This window comes from Dreissena polymorpha, chromosome 4 (genome assembly GCF_020536995.1).
Source record: "Dreissena polymorpha isolate Duluth1 chromosome 4, UMN_Dpol_1.0, whole genome shotgun sequence".
NCBI classification, from domain to species: Eukaryota; Metazoa; Mollusca; class Bivalvia; order Myida; family Dreissenidae; genus Dreissena; species Dreissena polymorpha.
In genome coordinates this window covers 74982055-75007816 of record NC_068358.1, presented here as the reverse complement: position 1 = coordinate 75007816, position 25762 = coordinate 74982055, and the positions used below count along the sequence as shown (strand labels likewise).

The following is a 25762-nucleotide window of genomic DNA, read 5'->3' as shown; positions in this document are numbered from 1 at the left end:
ATACTTCAAACTATATGAACCTTGCTCTGTAAAAAGGGGGTTTAATGCATTTGCGTTAAGTGTCGTCCCAGATAAGCCTGTGCAGTCCACACAGGACAATCAGGAACGACACTTTTCGCTTAAATGGTAGTTTCCGTCTTAAGAAAGTCTTTTCTTAGCAAAAATCCAGTCTAGGCGGAAAGTGTCGTCTAGGATAAGCCTGTGCGGACTGCAATAAAACCCCTTTTCATAGAGCATGGTTCATATGTTGTATATTTCTTATGTTAAGTTATTTGTCACTTCTGTGACAAGCTCTTTTTCATGATTTATTAAATCAATGCTATTTTATAGTTAATAAAATGTCCTCGAAAAGAGCTATTTTTGTTCATAGCAAATTTTATTTTCCATTGCATGTATTTTAAAAGTGTATGCAAACTACATAAATGTTTCACATAATATTTTGGAAAATATTTGTAAATTGTAATTAAAAGCAATTATACTGGCAATTCTGTGATACTACATTTGAATATTGAACTTATCACGTTGGACACGGCTGTTTTACTTTATATGTACTGAGAAAGATATCCAGCAAAAGTTGATATCCTGAATGTGCTCCATGCCAGCCTAATTGGTTCGAAGGTCCTGAACATCACGGACTAGATTGGCGTTTTGCAAATCAGGGTCGTTCTACTGTACTTCTTAGTCCTACAATTAGGGACCTTAGTGGCTCTCCTGTTATATCCCTTGACAGATCCGACCCTATTATACGTAGATACATTTGAAATCCTCGGTGTTTCTTGCTTCTTTCCTTGCTGAAAAGTATCTAGTTTGGCTTAATTAAACGAATATAATATACATTATGTATATATCTTATGTATGTGGTTATCTTACTAATAAAGTTCTTCAAATCTTTACCAAGAAAAATCCCGAAAGATGGCACAGGACAACGTAGCAAATATTTGTAATACAAATTTGGGAAATCAACGATGAATCAGACATATTTGATTAAGATCTACACAAAACAATACTAAAAATACACGAAACAAAAAGAATGGAAAATACGTTGAACACAACTCATCTATAGAGCCACATCATACGTATATTGATCGATTACGTCTATGGTATATATTTATAGCAAACGTTGTTGTTTTTCTTGATTTTAAACCACGTCCACATTAAATTATTGTTATTGATGGAATCTGGTTAGGAAAGAGACATTAATTGACTTAAGATTGATGTGGTGTTCACCGATTGCCATGCGATGCGTTTTAGAAGAACTTTATTGTAAATACTGAAGATTTGCTTCAAACGGATTCTCAGATCTAGGACGTTTCCATAAGAACACATTTAAAACGCAAATGGTCCGTGATCTATGCCACGTTCTTGAGCTCAAAACCTTTAGAAAAAATGTATGCAGGGAACAAAAATAAGAAGATTGCGCGATGCAACGTAAGTGTTGCACGTAATATTATTATTACCAATGTTTTACAACTTGAGAGAACGGTTTTTAAGGCAACCAAAGGAAAGTGTTTTTTGAGAAAATGAAAGTAATTTAGCATGTTGTCATGCATACAGACTTCAATCGACTGATACCAGGAAGACGTCCTCAAGTAGTATTGTCACACGTTGCGTTGAAAAATGATTAATGACCGTCAAGATAATGTTTCTCAATAATTGTTTACGGCCTTTATCAGAAATTATGCCCAAACCATTGGTTTCATGGACAAAGGTTAAACTTCTTTTTAATTTCAACAACATGCAACGTATACTTTATTTTGTCATTAAAATTGATATTTAATAAATTGGAAACACAACTGAAGGTCAAATGGTATGACAGTCATAAGCAAGGCAGCATTCACTTGTATATGGACAAAGCTGGCCCGACAGTGAGGTTTTCCACTTCTTACATGGTACCGAACATGTTTTCCTTCAACTGTGTATTAAATTTCATGCCATTAATCGTCTGATTTTTTTTTTAAATGATGAAATTGTAATGATTCAACAAATATTCTGTATAAATCAACGATTTAAATAGCATACCGTCGGATAAAAAGTATGTTAACTCTAAACAAGGACTCACCCAGAAGATCTTTTACCCATTTATACCTAGCGTCTAGAAAAAAGGCCTTGGCAAACAGCGTAGAGTCAGATGAGACGCCGCATGATGCGGCGTCTCATCAGGGTCTGCGCTGATTGTTTAAAGGAATTTCTGTAAGAAATAGTCTAAATATAGAAATAAATATACTAGACATCCCTAATTTTGGAAATAAATTAATCCAATTTAGATGGATGGGAGAGTCCACTAGGCATAAATGGGTTAAGCTGTCATGTCTTGTGTATTCATAACATGTTGTGTTTTAGATAAATATTTTAGGTTATGAATTATGAATTATGTTTTTAAAACATTTTAGTTTTAAACATAACGTGTGCCAACAGCGAAGAACATTTTAACGCCACAGACCATTGCAACTTAGCGCTGTGTAACCCGGATGGTGAAGACATTCGTCAAAATTGAGCGGTCCATATAAATATTGTAACCTTTCCATGTACATTTGATTGTCTCTATGGAATTTTTCGAAAATAACACGCTTTTATTTAGATAAAAAGGACATATTATAAAAGGTACAATATTACATGAAACACGCGTGTCAAATATTTTTTCCCCACTTTCTCTTAATAAATTTGTTCTCGAGGCTTGTCCTTGTATTTTAAGAAAAATTAAAGTAACAGCTTCCAGGGGAGAAATCAGAGTAAAAATAACTCTTAAACACGAGATATCGCGCTAATCGGAACCTGAGAAACGCGAACTAAACAGTCGCATTAGGCAGCAGACGTTTTCTTGGCAGAAATCAATGAATCTAGATGTCTAACACAAGAAAGTGACGACTTGAAGAAATTTATAGACGTCGTATGTTATTTTTTGCTATTAAATTGACCAATCAGTTTTTATTTCCTTATTTTGATTAATTAGATTAGATGTCAATGACCTCGCTTTCATACGTATTCGCTATCACTTTGTTAATTTACACGAATGCATTTAATTTCATACACAGATATAAATTCTCTGTCGTGAATATAAAAGCTAACAGCAAGAGTAAATTGAAAATTATTTCTACACCATCCGCATCTAATACTGCGAACCCGGAATCAACATCATACCAACAATTTACTCGGAATTAACCCATTTATGCCTAGTAGACTATTCCATCCTCCTAAATTGGATCAATTTATTTCGAAAATAAGGGGTGTCTAGTATATTTATTTTTATATTTAGAACATTTCTTACAGAAATTCTTTAAAGCAAACAGCGCAGACCCTGATGAGACGCCGCATCATGCGGCGTCGCATCTGGGTCTACGCTGTTTGTCAATGCCCTTTTTATAGACGCTAGGCATTGATGGGTTAATGCGTTTGAGTAATGAAAAACAGAAAAAACGATTACTTTTATGGTATTAAAGCAGTCGCGCAAACTTTTTTCTATTTAAATTCAGTTAGAAGAAAAATGATCCTTTATCGTATAATAATCATATTTCTAGTATGTTCGAAGCTCACGTTTAAAAAGGAATCGCATAAGTCACGATTTGAACGGCCCAAAATTAGCAGTTACCCAATTAATTACATATCGCAAAAGCCTAGTCTATTTATTTGGAGCGCTTACCGGAAAGAGTCCCTTGATCAAATTTTATTTATGTCATAATATTTTAGCAAGTGCCTTTTTGTGGGCGTGTGGGGGGGGGGGGGTAGGGGCCTACTGTATTCCTGAGATTACCAACAGGGTTATATCCACAGGATACGTGATGTGTAGCAGCTTTAACACAAAGTGAGGTATTGTACGTGATGTTAATGCAAACGATGACATCGTTTCTGTAAACAGGCACCGTATCATTATAATCGTTTACTACCATTTACACCGCACCTTCATGAAAATTGACAGTATTTACCACGTGGCAACAAGCTGTAGGCAAAGATTTAACACAATATTTTGTTAATTGTACAATTACCAATTATTAATTACATTTACAAACGCAATAACAAGATAACTTATACAATTGAGCCGCTTGTTCTAGTTCCTGTGATGTTGTAGAAAACACATGTTTACCCATTGAGTTTTTGACAGACGATCGATCACCTTAAGTTAACCGTCTAATGCTGCCATTTATCATCATTTAAGCCGCGTTCAAGAAAACTGGACTTGAGACATGTGCGTGCAGTGTCGTTTGGACTTGAGACATGTGCGTGCAGTGTCGTCTGGACTTGAGACATGTGCCTGCAGTGTCGTCTGGACTTGAGACATGTGCGTGCAGTGTCGTCTGGAATTGAGACATGTGCGTGCAGTGTCGTCTGGACTTGAGACATGTGCGTGCAGTGTCGTCTGGACTTGAGACATGTGCGTGCAGTGTCGTCTGGACTTGAGACACGTGCGTGCAGTGTCGTCCCGTATTAGCCTGTGTAGTCCGCAACACTTCCGCCTACATAGTTCGTTTATTCGTTTAGAATATACTTTTAAATGTTAAATTCCTTAAAAGCGGAAAACGGTCATCCCTGATTTGCCGCGCGGATTGCAAATGCTAATCTGGGATGACACTTTACGCACATGCATTAAGCCCATTTTCCCAGAACGCGGGTCATTTCAATCAACTAGAACAAACAAAGAGACTTAAACACAATATATTTCAAATATTTTAATTACACGCTAATCGTAAATCACTCAGTAGAAACGTTTAATAGACATGTACAAAGAACATCTTCAAAGTTATTAATATACATTATAAATAAGAAAATACATGCGATATGTAGAAAAGGCGTAAAAATGAAATAATAATCACCAATATAATAATTTTGTATATAAAATATACATGTATGTCGATTGAGCTAATACATGTAATAGAATGAACACACTCAATACAATTAGCGAGCAAGCCATTCCGGATACGACAGCTTTTATAAACCCTTCAGTATTTATTCCTAACATTCCTAATAGGCGTATTGGGCCGTATTAGAAATTCGAAGATTCATGTTTTATAGACTAGTAATTGGGTATTTATTTCTTCCGTAAGTCTTTTAATATTTGATCAATACAATGAAAATAAAAATGCTTCTTTGACGTCATTTTTATAATGCAATAAACACAAAAGTTGGCTTCTTTCAATTATATTTCGTGAATAACAAACTTCATGAAATCAAAGTGGATGTTCCGAATTTCTTCGCCTAGAAAAGACTATTGTTATTATTTTGCAAGTGTTATGATAACGTTCATACCCCAAATTTTGCTAATTCTGTCAATAGTGTTCAAGTATTTTTTTAATCGTTTTATACCCCGCTGTCTATTGTTGATAAAAAAAAAACCTCATAAAACGCTGCTTAAATAAAAAAAAACTTGTCATTTTTCACAATTTAAAAGAAAACAAATGAACAACCATAATCGTTTAACAATTTTCTGATATTTCATACCCGATTGGTTTACCCGTTTTTGCAAAAAGCTTGGCTGTACACTGATTCCGAAGTTCAAGTTCGAACATACTTTGAAATATACGAAAAATTACGAGCTAATTCAACGTAAACACAAACCAATGAAGAATTGGTTTGGAAAAAAAGTATCATGACTGTTAACTATGTCCATTTGCTTTGAACATTTTTAAATCTAAAGTTGATGAGACAAAAGTATAACAACTTACTTAAATTGGGTTTGAAATTATACTTCTTTCAATTGTTTTCAAAAGTAAAACGGTTACTGCCTTGACCGGTTTTCTCGCTAATTTTCTCTTTATTAATTTTTTACATCTTCTATTTCCTTTTTGTCAAGTTTCAAATGCTCATTTATCAGTATTCACTTTAATACTTAATCGGTCATTTTTATAGAACAATTGTTACTCACTTGGTGTTGTGGCAAAAATAGACATATCATCGGCAAAAACAACTGTTGAACAACTATATCATAAAGAAACCAGTCTGATACAGGATTGTTTTGTTACTATAATTAATTATTTATAATTGCCTTGTAAAGCCAAGAAATACATGTCGATAAAATTACATGCCCTTAACGCAATCTAACGGCAAAATTAAACAATAAGTGTAAATATTAATTGCTTTTACACAAAAACTTAGCTTTCTTATATATTTCCATAATTACTCTTACAAAATACATTGTTTGTCCGCGTTGTATAATGTTAACCAACATACCTTTCGGCATGTATAACCAAACTATTTGACCATGCCCACGTTTACAGCATACAAACATGTTTAATAATTCAAATAGTATAGTACTAGTGACATTAAAACAAAAACAGCGTCTTCAGTGGAAACTCTTCCTGAAATCCAAACTGCGCATCCGAAACTGACTGTAACGTTGTTATTTAAAAAAAAGTTCGACAAGATTATTGATTATAGCGGTAAATAAATTCTTTACAACTATTCGTGTAACATTTCTAATTACTATGAACAATCACTTCTTCGGTTCATTTATTCGGGAAGTAACCGGAGTTCAAACTAACATTAAATATCTAACAAACGTGTGATGACATCATTGCCTTCAATAAAATATTCATGAAACAAACACTCGTAATCAGCCGTTTTTCCGGACTTTAAAGATTTAACCGCGTTTAATATTTTATCGACCGTTATATGTCTATCAAATTCTGGAAACGTATCATTTGGTGCATCAAAATAATTATAGTCGCGTTCTGAGAAAACTGGGCATAATGCATGTGCGTAAAATGTCGTCCCAGATTAGCCTGTGAAGTCCGCACAGGCTAATTAGGAACGACACTTTCCGCTATTATGACATTTTCAATATAAATGGAGTCTCTTTTTAGCAAAAATCCAATAAAGGCGTAAAGTGTCGTCCCTGATTAGACTGTGCGGACCGCACAGGCTAATCTGGGACGACACTTTACGCACATTCATTATGCCTAGTTTTCTCAGAAAACGACTCATTATATCTATTAAACTGCCCCACGTCTTTATTTGAACGATAAGAAATGTCTCTAAATTAAGACGAAACAAACTGAGAAAAGCTCTCAATATAAAATCCTTATTATATACATACTTTTTTAATTTTCAGAAATTTTCAGGTCTACTTTGTTATATTCATTAAAAATCATTAAATTTGTAAATGGAAATTTTCAGTTTTTCTTGTTTTATAAAATATTTTCCTTTTATATTTCAAAAAGACGTTTACCACTATGACTCGAGTGACATTTATTGATATAACTTAGGTCTTGCTATTTTCATGCACGTTACGTTCTTTGATAAAAGCAATCTCCAAGCAGAGCTGTCGTTCCTTGTTTTCACATACAATCTCTTCCATCACAAGATATTCCTACCAGATTTGGTAGGATTTGATTTTTGTGTTTAAGCATTATATTTTGAAAAGTAGTATAATTTGCTATTATATTTTGAATATAGTGTATAAGTTTAAGTTTCATAATAAACAAGCGATGTGTTTGTGAAACACTATGTCCCCATATATTTGACCTTTGACCTTAAAGGATGACATGGACCTTGACCATTTACCACTCAAAATGTGCAGCTCCATGAGATACACATGCATGCCATATATCAAGTTGCCATCTTCAAAATTGCAAAAGTGTACATTAAATGAGCGATTTTGACACATATATTTGACCTTTGACCTTGAAGGGTGACCTTGACTTTTCACCACTCAAAATGTGCAGCTCCATGAGATACACATGCATGCCAAATATGAAGTTGCTATCTTCAATATTGCAAAAATTATGGCAAATGTTTAAGTTGGAGCAAACAAACACACAAACTAACCAACATACAGGGCAAAAACAATATGTCCCCCACTATAGTGGTGTGGGGCATAAAAATAAATAATAACCTAAATTAGAAAAAAAAGTAAAAATAACATCGGTACAATTGTGTCACACGTGGCTAGGCTATCATCACGTGGTTGGTTATGAAGGCAGGGATTTGATCCAGCTATGCTGGTTCCAGTTAAAGCTCTGCGCAGAGGTTGTGATAAAAGATGATCCGCAGTAGTGCGCAAAAATATACGTAAATTTATTTCATATACCATTTCCTGGCGGTCTTCTTAATATATCATCTCTATTCGTGTTAACCTGTTGGATTTTGCTTTAAACGCTGAATGGAATAAATCTCGGCTTTTACCACTGCCATTACGTTTTTATTGTTCGCATTCCGGAATCCAGTTATTTAATCGGCGTGTGATTGTTATATAAATTAAAACACTATATAATTAAGTTAATTATCATTGAAAATATAAATCTATCGAGAGTAAAATCGAAAACACCCATACACCTTGCTATGAAATAAATATGAAACGATCGGTATTGTGAAATATAAAGAATGGAATTCAAACGTTTGTGGATGTCCATGCACCATTTACATGTATTTAGTTTTTGAATATTCAGAAAACATAAGAACATATAGAAGTGTATGTGTTTGAGGCTACTTCTTAGAAGAAAAACTTCCATGAAGAAAATCCGTTTATCAAATTCACGAGAGACTCTAAATAGTAATGACTTTAAGCTGTGCTGAAACCTAAATCAATTGTACTTCCTAAAATTGCCAAGTACAAAAAACGACCACTATTTAAGAAAACGAGGAAATGATTGACTGCTGAAAAGTCGAGACATATCAATTCATTACTTTTTCAAAATAAGAACTCAAACAAGCGTTTATACTTGTTGAATTAGAGGTAATAAGTCATTAAATATAAATATAAATTAATTATTAGCGTTTATAAAAAAAAATTGTTGTCTGTCAGTGATATAAAAACATAATGTAAATTGTTCTCAGCCTTCGATGATAATATCCGCAATGATGTTTCTACAAAGTTTATTAAATTAACGATGGAATTTTTGCAATCGATGTTCGTAGATGGTAAGCTAGTAATTGTTTTTAAACGAGCTTGTAATACTCTCAGAATTACTGAACATTATCAGCATTGGTCTTGAGATAAAAGCAAGTCTTGGGCATGTTGAGTCAAAAAGGTAAAAACAAGAACAGGGGCAAACAAAGACGATCTTCATTGCATACGCATTAGATCGCAGTATGCCTAAACCATTGACGCAAGTATATTTAAAATGCATGTAATTTTCGATTAATCGTTGTTTATCGACCACTTAACGAATACTTAAGTTTTAATAACAAGTATTGTGGCGCCTATTGAGTAATTCAACATCGGCACGCTTTTGTGCCTATAGAAACATCCCTTTGTATGACATTTACTACGGACTAATCCGTTTAAGCAAACTAGCCTTAATAGTGTTGCCAATGTTTTATGTGAGAGTATAGCTTCATAAAATATAAAACTTTAGTTGCGTGACCGTATTGTCTTCAGACACAGATCAAAGCCTCTGTAATAAATCAGAGCGACTGAAATTGCATGTTCCATCCTTAAAAAAATTGAGTTATGAATCTTAAAGGTTTTTGAACTTCAGGCAGGATGGGATTTTTGTTTAAGGATATGATGTATATTTTGAATAGAAAAAATACTTAGATTACTAATGTATGCGTATGTTTTATTGCAGAGTTTATTTATATTGTATTAGCAAAGTAGATTTTGCCGTTGGAAAGAAAACGTATCATTTTGTTAAATTTACGCAGACCGGAAATTGTGCAACTTTTGCATAAACAGCTGCGGCACAAATACGAATATCTCGATAAAAATCAATAGATCTAGAACTAAACTAGCCTTCCGCCATAAACTATCGCCTTAATGGCGTCGCAATTACATTGGCGGTCGTCTACAATGTCGAGAGATTATCTAGAGTTGATAATGATGAGTTAACTTTAATTTTCTTTGATTGTGTATTTGCGTGGTTTTCGAGATCGTTGAGAATCTCACTTTGTATTTGTCAGTGAATGATTAATTGCTGATCGGTACAGCTTGTTTTGTATGATAATGCTACAAACGAATATTGAAAGCCCAGCTACGTTTATCACGAGAAAAATTCTTGTCACAATCGAAAAGTTCCCTTCCCTTTCAAGTGACCAATTTCCCATAAAAACAGAACGATACAACACAACACGAAACATAGAAAATGATTACAGCTGGAGCCGCAGACTTTGAACGGTCATCGCCAAGCATTTGGGGTTTGAATCCGTTCAAATACTTAATCGGGTCGAAATTGAGTGTTTAATAAAATAATCAGTATAGAAAACGTATAAACACCAAAGCTATTGGTAGCATGAGACCATGACAGTCATTAAAAACGTAGATATTCTGAAACAATGTTTGAAACATTTTACATTGTCATCTAATGTTCTGAAATACGCTTTATCTGCAAAACATGTCAATACAGTGAGTACTTTACACTTGTCCTTTATTAATGTTTACCATTGCCTATTATTAATGTTTTTCTAATTAGTATAGCAATTGTCGATCTAGTTGTATATATGCTTCACAGGACTCGTATGAGGACAGACAACTGACCAACATACATAGTATACGCAATCTAAACGTACTAAAATTCGTCACAACTGAACAGCTTTCCCTTCGATGTGGTGACACACATTTTTCTGTGCGTTTGCACCTTTTGTACATGTAGCTAGCCTGTTGTCAATTGGTTTATGTAGTAACAATTCAAACCAGTTCATGATTATTTGTTATTTATTACGATTTAATTGTTTCTGATTTCAGATAACATGGAACTATTTTAAAATCGAGGTAAATCAAGGGAATGCAATTCTGGATGATCTATCCTCTGTTTTCTGCACTGTAACACTTGCACTCGCCTTTCACTTTACTTCTGTTTTCAATGCACGAATATTAACAAATGCACGAATATTTATAAAATGTTAAACCAACATTTAGGTCAATAAAACGTACGTGTTTTCTCTGTTTGCGTGGATCTATGAATTGTTTGAATTTCTTAATCCATACGAAACCGAAAATCAAGCAGCGAGACGTAAGTCCGCTCATCGATTAGGCAAATTTGCAAACTCATTCATTTCAATCATGTGTTTCATATGGTCTCTTGAGAGACATAATTAAGTAAAGGCATCATCATGCACAGTCTGCACTTTGCCACAGATCCCCACTAAAGGCTGTTTGAGTGTTGGCATACGTTTTCATGCACTTTGCCACAGATCCCCACTAAAGGCTGTTTGAGTATTGGCATAAGCTTTCATGCACTTTGCCACAGATCCCCATTAGAGGATGTTTGAGTATTGGCATAAGGTTTCATGCACTTTGCCACAGATCCCTACTAGAGGCTGTTTGAGTATTGGAATAATTTTTCATGCACTTTGCCACAGATCCCTACTAGAGGCTGTTTGAGTATTGTCATAAGTTTTCATGCACTTTGCCACAGATCCCTACTAGAGGCTGTTTGCGTATTGGCATACGTTTTCATGCACTTTGCCACAGATCCCTACTAGAGGCTGTTTGAGTATTGTCATAAGTTTTCATGCACTTTGCCACAGATCCCCACTAGAGGCTGTTTGAGTATTGGCATAAGCTTTCATGCACTTTGCCACAGATCCCCATTAGAGGCTGTTTGAGTGTTGGCATACGTTTTCATGCACCTTGTCACAGATCCCTACTAGAGGCTGTTTGAGTATTGGCATAAGCTTTCAAAGTGTTGTGAAAATTGTGCATGAAGGTTTAAGACTCGTTTATACATGGGCCGTGCTCAGTAAAAAGGGGTTTAATGCATGTGCGTAAAGTGTCCGCACTGGCTAATCAGGGACGACACATTCCGCCTAAACTAGATTTTTGCTAAAGAGAGACTTTCTTTAAACGAACAATATCATAAAAGCGATAATTGTCGTCCCTGATTACAGTGATTAGCCTAATCTGGGACGACACTTTACGCACGTGCATTAAACCCCCTTTTCACAAAGCACGGCCAAAATGTAAATGTTTCATCAGTTTAGCACGTTGCACTGTGCATTTCATTAAAACACTGTTTCTAGCCAGTATTTGTCTGACTGCACTTCACTTTCTGTTGTCAAATAATTCTTCCATGCATTATTCTCTGTGCATAAGATACCAAAGTCCTCAATCAAATAACCATGTTAGCATGAGATGTATTGGTAACTTACTTTATACAAAAGAACACAATATACTTTTTGCAATTCATTCATGAAAAAAGTAATACTGTACACTGTGCTTTTAACATCAACTTGAAGAAGATTACATAACACAAGAACATATTAATAAACGCATATATGAACTCATGAACATGTGATTTTGGTCCTAACTCAAGTAAGCTTTTGAATATTGTTCGTCAGGTTTTACGTAAACGAGCATGCATTGTTATGCATAATATATGGTGGAACATAACAGTGGTTGATAACTTTGTTCTTGATTTAGTTTTGTATAAAATGCATTTTTCTCACCTGGAATAACAGGCTAACGTACCTGAATATTTGATTTTGTATGCCAGTCGTTAAAGCTGCTGTTCTATGTTTTGTCCAATATTTTGATGCTGTATAAACAGCTTAAATGTCAACGACACTACGCGGGTTTATTCATAATTATTTAGATGTTTTCATACACGTTGACAATACTGCCAATACCTTTAATAATTCATACCACACAGTACTGGTTTTCGCTAACACGGAGGTCGAGCATGTTTAAGAATAGAGTACATTTTGTATGTTTGCAGTTATGTTGTAGAGCACATCCTAATGTAGATGAATACCAGCGTTGGTTCCTTCATATGTGACTAGTTTGTTTTCGGCACGAAGTTTTACTTAGCACTTAATTATCTGCTAAAGACATTTCGGTTCGAAATTAAGAAAATTAAAGTACGGAATACATACTTGTATAGACGACTGTAAAACTATTTTTTCAATTTTGTTACGTGGACAATACCTATGAACAAAACTTGGTATTTAAACCCCCTCATGAGTATCTCGCATTGCTAGTGTACAATAAAAATAAGTATACAAATCGAACCATTTGTGTGTGCATGTTTGTACATATCTTAATACGCGTTTTCATTATCTGTCTTTATGTATGATTCGTATCTGTCTTCTGTCTACCGATGAGACAATCAACCTCAGAGATGCTAATCATGCTGTACAGTTGCGTAATCATTGAAGGTTACCATCATTTTATAATTTCAACTTGAAATCGCACAATGTTTTTTATATCATTTTGATATGACATTAAATTATCGTTAAGTACTTAAGTAAGAATTATTAGTTTTTAAATAAATAATAATGGTTTTGGAAAAAGCCAGATAAGTACTCTAGCTAAAACTACGCCTCGGTATGAAATCTTACAAAGTTTCGATGTTGAATATCTCCAACTAAGTTTTTTTCATACCATAGATTTGTATATTACCTTTAAAATTATACTTTAATAAGAGGTATTACTTAATAAATAATAAAGTTTTAGGCAAATACAGATATGTACTATTCAATAAAATAGTCTGAAATATTTTAATATTTCGCTAATTAATGTATCCGAAACAAATTTAAGTTAGAATAACAAAGTATCCTCCAGACTATATCATTTGACTTATTTATTACGTCACATTCCTTAATATATAATAATAAAGCTTTTAGCCGATGCAGTTTTAAAACGAACCTAAATATTAGTTATTGTCGCTGAATATTGCTGCAGTAACAAATATATGATGTTTTATTCTTATATCTCTTTTACTTATTTTAGTGAAAATATCGATGTTTTCATGTTTCTCTTGTTTTCAAATCTACTGTATATGGTAATAAAATCATGTTTACTGGGATCAAGAGCGTGTACACACTGAAGTCGTGCGTGATAAGAACTGTGAGTAAAGTCATGTTTCGATTGAAATTGTCGCTCCATTTTTTAATGCAATAGACAATGGCTTTTTGAGTCCCTTGCAAAATCATAATGTAAATATAAAGGTTTGAGGTGTAAACGAGAACGCTGTTTATTGTGCATGATGGCATTTTAAAATAAATTGGTAAACTGGTACAAATGGTCATATTATATTGACAACATGTCAGATGCAAGCATCATGCCACACTATTGAAGGTCAAGTTGACGTGCGGGACACTTGTCTCCCCATTTCTTATCTGCATAAAGTTGAAATATAATGTTCTTGTAGGATGCCCATAATGCTACTATGCATGATGTGATTTGAACTAAATCGGCAAAAAATGTCTTCATATCAAGACGTGCAAGTCGAACGAAATAATCCTGTTGTTTGGTAGAATGTTAAAGTGGGCAAGTGGGGTGTGTTTAGATTCCATGTACACATTTATCTGGATATATGTTAAAGTAGATGTTTGTATCCCGCCTTACTTGACACCACATCATCCTACCCAGACGATTTGTCATATTTTATCGACAAAGTCGTTTGGTGAAGCCAGGTCAAGATTAGGTTACATACTGTTTAAAAACAGTTACCTTCTCCATTATCTTGACTTATCCTAGTACTTATTATTTCTTTGTTGTACTCGTGAAATGTTTGCCACAAAACGCTTATTTATGTCTTTATGGTAATGAACTGGAATATCTACGTCCTATTGCCATATTAACGATTGTTTGAAGTGAACTTTTCCCCTCTAGCTTTTCAACATTCATATATGATTCTGATGAAATAGCATTTGTATTTTTCAGTACATTTTCACAATAACGTACAAGAGTGAGGGTCAACGCAGCTATGAACTACGTACAGACACAGAGTCCGAGTGCAATGCGTGGATTGATGCAATACGAAGAGCAAGGTAAACGGCAATAATCTGTATAAAGCTGGGTTCCCACTGCCGATCAGTTTAACTCGATCAAGCCCGACCAAGCGGTCGGGAACTGGTCTGGTTCGGTCGGCATGAGTGGCCGGGGCGGTCGGGTAGGTCGGCATTGGTCGGGCTTCCTACCCGATATTTTTTGACATGTCAAAAATATCGAGTAGCTGTCGAGTAGGAAATGGATCGAGAAGCGCTCGGGAAGTGGTCGTTTATTAGTCGAGCAGAACGAGTTGATCGTGAAGCAACCGTGTGGCGATCGGATTGACATCTTTTACACGATCTGAACCCGATCCGCTCGACCTCTACCCGATTTATCTAAGATCGCAACACGATCCACTCGAGCTCTATTCGATTTGATGTACAGATTTACTAGACTGCTACCCGACGGCTACTCGACCGTACACGATCACTTCCCGATTGCTGTTCGTCCATACACGAGCTCTGTACCCGATCCGCTAGACCTCTACCCGAGTTATTTTAGATCGCTTTGTACGACTGTATTACGACCATCACGATCTGGTCGTGTGAAGATCTGGTGGCGATCAAGCTGAGGTCCACTTGGTCGAGCTGAGATCGTATAGGGCTCGCGTATAGGTCGAGATGATCGAGCGGAAATCGGAAAGATGGTTGAGTGGACGTCGTGAATGAGTCGTGTGGGGGTCGTGTGTTATCGACAAGAGGTCGAGAAGAAGTATATCTATCTATTATACTGTCTAACTTCCCTTTCGGGTATTATCGACAGGTGCAAAAGTCGTGTATACCCTTTTTAGTCGAGCTTGGTCGGGTTTGGTCGGGAAATTTTGGTGATCGAGTTGATTGGATCGGCAGTGGGAACCCACCTTAACTCACCGGGCATTATTATATACAGTAGAGGATTAAGAGGGTAAGAAAGCGGCATCTTCTCCAAGTAATATTGCCCAACATATTAATTTTAACCAACAATATGATGTACAAACACTTGCAAAATTAGCTGTAAATATTAGACGAGCTTTTTGGTAAGTTTATGTTCACATTCAAACCCATTAAACCTTTATTATGTTTGCATGATATTTTCCTTTGTCTGATACAAAATCTTCCCATATCCTTCCCAGTAGATGGAAGCAATTGTTGGCATTTCCGTTTATGACATGTTCATCCCGAATATCTATCACAGAAGATGTGAAACAATGTGTTGGAAAATAATGACTGATCTCCCCCCATGTCTATCCCTGTAGCTGGAACACACTATGTTAGCATTTCCATTAATGGCTGCTTCCTCCCTCTGTATCTCTCATAATAGGTGAAAAACAGTGTGTTCACAGGCAACAGTATACTATATTTGACCCCCCCCCCGAGCTTACCCCAGGGGTTCCATATTCTTCTTATTATATATATAATACCTATACGAGGGTTATTTTTTCAAACTGTGTATTTTTGTCAATATTCGTTGTTGAAAGGTCAAACCATACACACTAGGTGTACATTTAAGAATCTGGAACCCTTGGGGTAAGCTCGGGGGGGGGGGGTGCCCGGGGGCGGGGGTGGGGTCCGGGTGGGGGGGGGGGGGGGGCAGGGGTCCGGGTGGGGGGGTGGCAAAATTATGATACTGCTGCCTGTGAGTGTGTTAGCATTTCAATAAATGTTTGATTGCTCCTCTCATATCTATCTCAGTAGATGGGAAATATATGTGCAAGCATTTCACTTAATGACTTATTTAAATGTTTCTTATAAAATGTCTAGTGAGGTATTGAAAAATATATATTTACCATATCACATGGTTGTTTGAAAATATGATAAGACTAGTGTGTACATTAAGAAAAGACATGACAAAGAAACAATATTTTTTTTATAAATATATGTAATTAAATTAAGATGAAATTTAAAACATTATTTCAATTTTAGTTAAAAATTACATATGAATACACCATATAACGAATTTAAGAAGTAATGTGATTTTGAAAAGTTTACCTATGAACAGATGTAATTGGATAATTTTAGACCCTAAATAATTTACTATGCTTGTGTTGCAAAAGATTCTCTTGCGACTTGACCCAATTAGTATCTGCAGAAGTGTTTTTCTATTGACATAAGTTCAGGACAAAACAAAACACCGTCAATTATTCAGGGATCGAATATCTGAATACCCTGAGATCAGATAACAAATTAGCATGACAATACGTCTTAAATATTTGATGCACTGCCTCTCAGGCATCTAGAAGCCATGGTTAAAGTTTGTAGCTTTGTGGGAGAAATTGAGGGCTAGATTCAGACAGGTAATAATGCCACTGGCACTGTCCCCAATCTCCTAACATAACTTTCTGACATTTCTTTTTACCAAAAATACCGTTATGACAGACATTTAAATTTGTATTTTAACCAAGACATTGCAGTCCCCACAGTCTAATCTGGGACAACTGACTCTCCTTAAATTGGATTTATAAAAGAATCCTTTGAAACGTAAGATTCCATAAATGTGGAAAGTGGAATCCCTGATTAGCCTGTGCAGACTCCACAGGCTTCTTTATGACAAAATTTTGCGGACAAGCATGCCCACTTTTCACAACAGGCGGCTAAATTGATAAAAAGCTGTTTCGCAAAAGACACTTGCCAATGTTAACTTACAACTTTCTGAATATTGTTGTCTTAAAATCACTAAATTTAAAGTTTAAAAAAAAAACAATGGTCACCAAAGCAGCAATAAACTATGCAATTAACCGTGATTAACCATGGATACAAAATGGTCATTTCAAGGTCAACCCTGGTTTACATGGTTAACTATATTTGAAACCATGCTATGCTTTAAAAAGAGGTTCCCTTGAATCACTGTGTCTGTCTGTCTGTTTGACTGTCTGCTTCTCAGTCCATCTGTCTGTCTGTATGTCTCTCTGTCTGTGTGTCTGTTCCTCCGTCCGTCCATCTGTCGGTCCGTCTGTCTCTATGTACCTACGTACGTACATCAGTCCATTCGTCTATCTGTACGTCTGTATGTCTGTCTATCCGTCCATCATAATAGCTTTTGACAATCTATCCATCAGACATAAATAATGTCCCTCCATCAAATCCTCTGTCCATGTGTTAGTCCATCCATCTGTCTGCACTGCCATCTATCCTTATGTCTGTCTGTGTGTTTGTCTGTGTGTTTGTGTGTCTGTCTGTCTGTCTGTCTGTAGACACAAACTTGTGAAAAGGGGTTCACTTTAACTTTTCAATATATAACATTCAAACTTTCAGGCATCATTCCAGATGATATGAACTTATGCCCATAAGTTGAATTCGTCATTTGATTACACCATACTACATATTATGACATTTAGCATCGTCAGCACTATGCTATCTAACTTTCTAGTCGTTCCCGGATGCTGCAGCAGTGTGCAGATAAGCTTTTGTGAAAACAATAATAAAATTGTTGGAACAAATTGTCAAATGTGCCACATAAAAACATTGTGTGGCACAAATATTAATCAGGATTAGTTTTATTCTCAACCATTAATAGATTGTTTCTGCAAAATAGTCTGCATTTTCTGTACGGGTCTGTAATGCACTTTAAGAGTTAATTTCTGTTGCAGCTACAGCAAAGTCCTGGAACAAAAAGAAGAACTGGAACAAAAACATCTGCATGTGATACAGGTCTGTGCTCTGCTGTCATTCTTTATTATTTATTTACTAGCCCAGCCTTCTGGCTTAGTTTACAGACTACAAATCTGAGTTAATAAAGCGTTACATGGAAATTGTATGTGTAGTTAACTTACCTAAGTTAAAGTCAATGTCACTTTCTGGCTTAGTTTACAGACTACAAATCCGAGTTAATAAAGCATTCGTGGAAATTGTATGTGTACATGTAGGTAGCTTACCTAAGTTAAAGTCAATGTCACTGTTACTTAAAGTAGAAAAACAATATCCGCTAAAAAGGTTAGTTCCTGTAAAAGAGTAGGTTCCTTTCCTGCAGACCTTACATGAGATAATTTATTTTTTTTAATTAAATAAGATTATCATTTTAAAAGTTTAAAAGTTGAAGTTCTGGGTTTATCCTGTAGTCATTTTTCGTGTTGTATTCTTTTTGTTCTGTGACCTCATTTGTACAACAACTTTATGCAAAGCTTCCAGAACAAAATCTATAAATTGGCTTAGTTTGTTACAAGTTGATACTCTTGGTTCATTGTACCCAAATGGTTGCATTGGAGTTTTAGATGTTTGTGCTTCCTGGATAAGAAGGTCTTAACCAGAATATAGCAGTAGTCTAGCTACCATATTATCAAGTTGAAAATCACATTTTTACAGACAAATGCATAATGAACCTAAAGCGGTCTTAGATGCTTATTGCCCCTTACCTATAATCAATATTAGCTATTTCCATGTGTAATTTTTTTTCTTGTATAAAAAACAACTTCTAGTTGAAAAAGTTTGTGATAATTTTTCACATGAAAAAAAAAGCCAATCCTCTCACAGAACTCTGTATATAAACTTAAAAGCACAAAGCAGAAAAGTTCTATATGCAAATGCAAAAGGCAGTTTGGCAGCATAACATAAACAGATAAATAAATATGTAAACATTTCCATCCGTGAAAGTACATTTAGGTTATCTGTTTGATGTTTCCCTTATCCTGAGCACACCCTGTTCATGACTGTATTAATGTTTTCAAAGGTCTTGCACTACTGTTACTGTGTCATACACAATGAGAGATGTGATCTTTCAGTTTGGGCACATAGTACATTAAAGGGATCTTTTCATGGTTTGGTAAATTGACAAAATTGAAAAAAGTTGTTTCAGATTCGCAAATTTTCGGTTTAGTTATGATATTTGTGAGGAAACAGTATTACTGAACATTTGCCATGGTCTAATATAGCCATTATATGCATCTTTTGAAAATTTAAAAACCTAAAAATTATAAAGCGTTGCCACGCGAAACGATTGAATAATTTGGAGAGTTCTGTTGTTGTCGTTTAAATTTGTGAAACTACGAAGATTGCTTATATAACCTATAAAATACACATTTTATGTATGCTTGGCAGGATAGCTCAGTTGGCTAATGCGTTTTTACTTCAGGATTCCGGGGGTCACTGGTTCGAGCCCTACAGCGGGCTACTTTTTTTCCTTTTTAAAATTTTAATTTTTGATTTTTTACTGGAGCTTTTAAATTTTAATGTTTACATTTATCAATATAAAGCATTTAATGACAAACTTCAAAACATGCCAAAATCTGTGAAAAGGCCCCTTTAATGAACTGATAACAGATTTTACAAGCTATTTTTGTGTTTGTTTAATGCAATTATTTACAAAATTGTAGTTTGTTTACATCTCTCAAAATGATGTGGAAGGTAGTTAGTTCAAACCTTTTCCTGCCCCCACCAAGTATGAGGCTTCAAGCATGCCGCCAGACGTCCACTTGTCTGTCCCGACATCTGCACATCAAAAGCTTGCATTTTCAACTCACCTTTAACTACTTTTGCTCAGTCTTCACAGATTAAATTGACCCTAATGTTTAAAATTTAAACTGCTACGAGTTTTGGCAGAATAAAGATACATTTTTAATTTTTGTTAACTTTTATCCCTAAAAGTATAAGGATGTTTATCGACAACATTTTGTCTTTATGTGATTAGAAATTGTATAAGCCAATATTAATGAATATAACAAAAAAGATACGACAACTCAACATGGAACACCAAAGAGAAAGTTTAGGGTTAGCAAAAATAGTATGGTCAGTTTGGTAAGTAGAAACAGACAATTTTTTTTAAATAATCCTTTATTATAAATAATTTCAAGTTATAATTTTAAAATATGCGTTTATTGCTTTGTCATCTTGAAACTTGCTCAGAGCATTGTTTAAATGATATCTCTATTATGTTGTAAGATGATATCTCTATTATGTTGTAAGATGGGTAAGAAAACATCACAAAAGCTACCTTGAAATAAGAAGTTCAGTTCCTAAGGGTCTCAGGTGAGCAACATAGGGCCCTTGGCACTCTTTTAATGCAATTTTGCAATAATTATACATGTTTATCAAATAACATTTTTGAGTCACATTGTGGGAAAACTGGGATTAATGCATGTGCATTTAGTGTCATTCCAGATTAGCCTGTGCAGTGGGCAGCTTTTCCGCCTAAACTGGATTTTCATTAAGAAGAGACTTTTTTAAAAGTAATATTCAAAAAAATGTCGTCCCTGATAAGCCTGTGCAGTCTGGTATGAGACTTTACGCACATGCTCTATGTAATTATTTTTAAAACCAAAGCTCGTTCTATCTTGCTGTCAGATCCTGGAGAGTGAGCGGCAGGCCAAGTGGCACTATGTGCAGCAGACAGAGGAGCTCGCCACTGAGGTCAAGAAGCTCAAGGCTGAGGTAACCATGGCAACCAGCGCACATGTTTGCTTCAATAAATTTGATATATTTGCCATATATGTTGGTGTTTGAATCTATCACTTAAAGGCAACATGAGGGGGAAGGGGGGGGGGGGTGATCTCTCCTTCAGTCAGTTTAAGCAAATAGAGAATCTATTGTGCTTTTGCAAATACAAAATAAAAAAATATATTATCTAAATGAACTTCCGTTATTCCTTTAAAACAAACAAAAATGCATCCTGCACAGATACAATCATATTTTGAGATTTGTGTGTGCAATAAGTATGCAGTTAGGGCTAAATTAACTGGTTAGATGAAATAAATCAAAGTAAATGCTTTGTCGACTATTTTTCTTATTTAACATTGTCTCGTCATTGCAAAAATGCAGATTGGAAAATATAGATCTTACACAATTTAAAGAAAATCTGAAGTGAAACTATACTTTTGTGAAATTTGCATAAAAGTTTTACATCATGTCTATAAAGATTCTTAATTTGAATTTTATTTACTTACTTGGATTTTAAATAGATTCATAAAGAACAATTGCTTGTCTTCTTATCTTGATTACAGTTGCAAAAATTTAAGAAAGATCGAGTGTTCAATCACACAGTTGAAGACGAAACGGATGAAATTAAAAAGATTAAAAAGGTATGTATAGTAACAAGCATAATTATCAAAAAGCTTCAGGCCCCTATCTAATACTTCTTCATTTCAATTTTTGCGATCAAGTTTCTTGGCCAGTATTTTGAAGCTTTTTGGCAAAGGATGGTAACATGTCGTTCTGTGATCTTGTGTCTGTTTTGCTGTCCGTCTGTTTGTTCTTTGTTCCCAATTGACCAGTAAGTGACACCTTGTAAACCAAAATCTCCATGGCGTATTTTGTCAACGTTGTTTTGTCCGGTCTGTTTTTTAACATAACTTACAAAGTTTATTACTTACTCTTATAATTATATTAACTTGTATAACAATTTTATTTGAGTAGATCTTAGATATTTTTCAGACAAGCTTTTGATTATAATCCCGCTTCTGTATAAAATTTATCTGCTAATATACTTGTCTTGTATATAATTACATTTACTATGCTGCATATGTCATTTAATGCTTTCTTCGGCTTTCCATGATATCATTAGATTAGTTCTGGAATTAACACACACAAAAAACACATATCAAAGGGAGGTAATCTAACCCTAAAGACCTGTGAGAACTAATGAGTTACTGGCCCAAGTTTATGAAAGCATATAAAAGAATTTGCATGATGGAAGTAATTATATGCTATTATCACTTTGCAAAACTGATATATCAAATACTTTGAGTCAGTGTTTATTAGATTGAAATAGTAGACTCTTATATTGATTACTTCACATTCCCTATTGGTCATATTATGGCCTGTATCCTACTGTTACTTTTGTTCATTTTGATAGTCTGTACATGCTATTTACTCATAAAAAGTCACTGAACTTGTTCCTGCTTATTTTGATGAGTGGCTTTCTAAAATGCTATTGTGATAAGTGATCTTCAACAAGTATGTTTAAAAGTATAAATCACATAGCTTTTGGACTGTTCTTGTACAAAATGATATTAACCCTTTACCACTTACATACATATTTTGACTCATTTGTAGTCTGTCAGAAAGTTAAATTTAATCAAAGACGTTTCTTGCTAGATTCAAGTTTTAAAGGCTTCATTTGCAACCCTAAGATACTGGTGAGCAGCAAACAGCATAAAACATGAACAGACTGCGAGTATCTCGCAGGCTGTTCTGGTTTTATGCTGTTTTCACATGACCATTTTCACTTTTCCTCTGAGTGGGAAAGGGTCAAGAAGTTAATTTATTAAAATAACAAACCAAACATGTACATAACTATCAGTATGGACAAATCCACATACCATCATTACGACCATGCAGTCAATGCAGTGTACATTCATTTTCCACACTATGTCCCTGAAAATTCAAGCCCCTATTGTATTTGAATGTCTGAATTTTGTACCTATACATTATTGTTGCCCCTTAATGTAACACAGCTGTGATTATAACTCTCATGCATTACCTAAAGGATGATCGGCGTTCTCTTCAGGAGACAGACAACGAACAACAAGTGATTTTAAAAGTAAGCCTCTGTGTGCACAATACCCCTCCCCCCCTTCATATATACCTCCTGTTGTGCAACTAGATGAAATATTTTGTTAGTAGTAAATAACTTTCCAACCCCTATGCAATGAAACACACAAATAAAAAAAATCCAATGAAAATATTGAACATTCTAATATGATTTAAGAATGGTGCATTTTGGTTGTCATGGAAACAAGATTCGTTAACACTATAATAACTGGTTTGTGGATGACTGACTTTGTAAGAACACTAGGAACTTCCAAAAACCTTTAACACTCCCCACCCACTCTTTTCCTTGTAAGAGTCTCGCTCTATATGGCTCTTTCACACATTTAACCAAATCTTTTGGTTTATTTTCACCTATCTACTTCTGTGTTCATATCATTTTTGCTATTGATGTAATTTTATTATTACTTATAATGTTTATTATTATTTATCAAAAGCTCTTTTTTATCACAAGTTCTATGTATTGAACAAATGCAGATTTCGTAGAGGTATACTTCATATTGTGATAAAAGCATATACAAAAAGTTATTACATAGATGTATTAGCTAGATGTATTAGTTTGTGCATGGTGTTTTGCATTATGTTGAATTATTTATGTGTAGTTAAATGGGTATATTTTGGGGCAAAACTCTGTTCGTGTTTTATTATTTCGTAAAAAAAAACACCTAAAAACCTTAAAAAAATATTTCCTGCAGTAAGACATATAAGTATTAAAATGAGCTATTCAGCTTATGGTTTCTTGAATTTCATAAACAAACCTATTTATCCTATGTGTCCTTTAGTTGGTCGGAAGAAAATGAAAGGTTCAGAACCATGTTTTTGGATTTGGGTGTGGATACGCAGAACTTTAATGTGTCTTGCATGGCACAGTATATGTATACAATAATAATGAAATAGGTTTGGAAACAAGAGGGGATGTTACACAACAGGCCAGGTTTCATAACTTAGTATATTGTTTGTATATAAAATACAATTGTGACATCAAGGTAATTGATCAGTCACTTGTTAATGAAACCATCAGTACTATAATTAGAAATGAAATTTATTAAGTTTTCAGTTTTATTGTACCGGTAGTTGCCTTTCTTATTTTAACCCTTTCCCACTCAGAAGCATATTGGAAATGGCTATGTATAAACAGGATAGAACCAGAACAGCCTGCGAGTAACTGGAAGTCTGTTCAGGTTGTATGCTGTTTGCTACTAACCAGTATCTCTGGGTTGGAAATGAAGCCTTTCAAACTTGAATATATTAATAAAGGACTTAAATTTACTGTGACTTTCTAAAGGACTTCAAATGCGTCTGAGTGGTTAAGCATTAAAGAGCAAAGTTTATGGTGAGAATGATTGATGGTGCCCAGTGCAACTCCAAGGGAATAATTTTTTTATATTGTTGCAATAACATGATTTATGATTTATGTATTAACTTGATATGGTTACGTGGAAACATACAATGGTTACTTAAACTGTACACTTATTTAGAATTGCTCTGTGCACTATCAGCCTATAGCTGTTGCTCTATCGCAACTTACATGTTACTCTGAAGTATTTCATGCCATACTTTTTTTCTACGTACCATTCCAGTTGCTTCTGACTTATTCAGCTTAAGTCAGCACTTCGGAAAATATGTTTGTTTCATGAGATCTAAACTGTATATTGTTAACAAATTGCCTTGACAAAGTAAATAGGGTGACAGCTTTGATATACATTGTCTTGAATTTCAGTTTAAAATGTATGTTTGGGTTTGCAATTGCAAAACCTGTGATAGACAAGCGATGTACGTGTTTGTGAAACACTTTGACCCCATATATTTTACCTTTGACCTTGACCTTTCACCACTCAAAATGTGCAGCTGCATGGGATACACATGCATGCCACATATAAAATTGCTATCTTCAATATTGCAAAAGTGTACATTAAATGAGCGATTTCGACCCATATATTTGACCTTCGACCTTAAAGGATGACCTTGACCTTTCACCAATCAAAATGTGCAGCTCCATGAGATACACATGCATGCCAAATATCAAGATGCTATCTTTAATATTGCAAAAGTTATGGCAAAAGTTAAAGTTTGCACAAACAAACAAACAAACAAACAAACAAACAAACAAACAAACAAACAAACAAACAAACAAACAAACAAACAAACAAACAAACAAACAAACAAACAAAGCAATTATAAAAATTATAAAGCGTTGCAACGCGAAACAATTGAATAATTTGGAGAGTTCTGTTGCTGTCGTTTAAATTTACGAAACTACGAAGATTGCTTATATAAGGTATAAAATACTTATTTTGTGTATACTCGGCGGAATAGCCGAGATGGCTAATGCGTTTTTACTTCAGACTAACTCCAGGACTCCGGGGGTCACTGGTTCGAGCCCTAGTACCGGCTACTTTTTTTTCCTTGTTTTAATTTTATTCTTAATTTTTTACTGGAGCTTTTAAGATCCAATGTTTACATTTATCAATATAAAGCATTTAATGACAAACTTCAAAATATGTCAAAATCTGTGAAAAGGCCCCTTTAAGAATTTAATAAATAGCATTAAATAACAAAATGTGAAGATGGTATAATTGTATTATTATACCCACTGACAAAGTTTAAAGGGGGGTATACTTAAGTCACCATGTTTGTTGGTTGGTACTGGACTCAGTTAAAAAGTATTGCC

General features: G+C 34.7%; 1 protein-coding gene across 1 annotated transcript in view; it reads left to right on the top strand.

Moving 5' to 3' along the window:
• The first annotated feature begins 13657 nt into the window (after window positions 1-13657).
• LOC127878518 (ras-specific guanine nucleotide-releasing factor 1-like) overlaps window positions 13658-25762 on the top strand; it is a 74132-nt gene continuing 62027 nt past the window's right edge. The window contains exons 1-5 of the mRNA XM_052425051.1: window positions 13658-13711; window positions 14531-14637; window positions 18204-18264; window positions 20890-20976; window positions 21546-21623. Coding sequence (XP_052281011.1) covers window positions 13658-13711; window positions 14531-14637; window positions 18204-18264; window positions 20890-20976; window positions 21546-21623 — 387 coding nt within the window. The remainder of the gene's footprint in view (window positions 13712-14530; window positions 14638-18203; window positions 18265-20889; window positions 20977-21545; window positions 21624-25762) is intronic.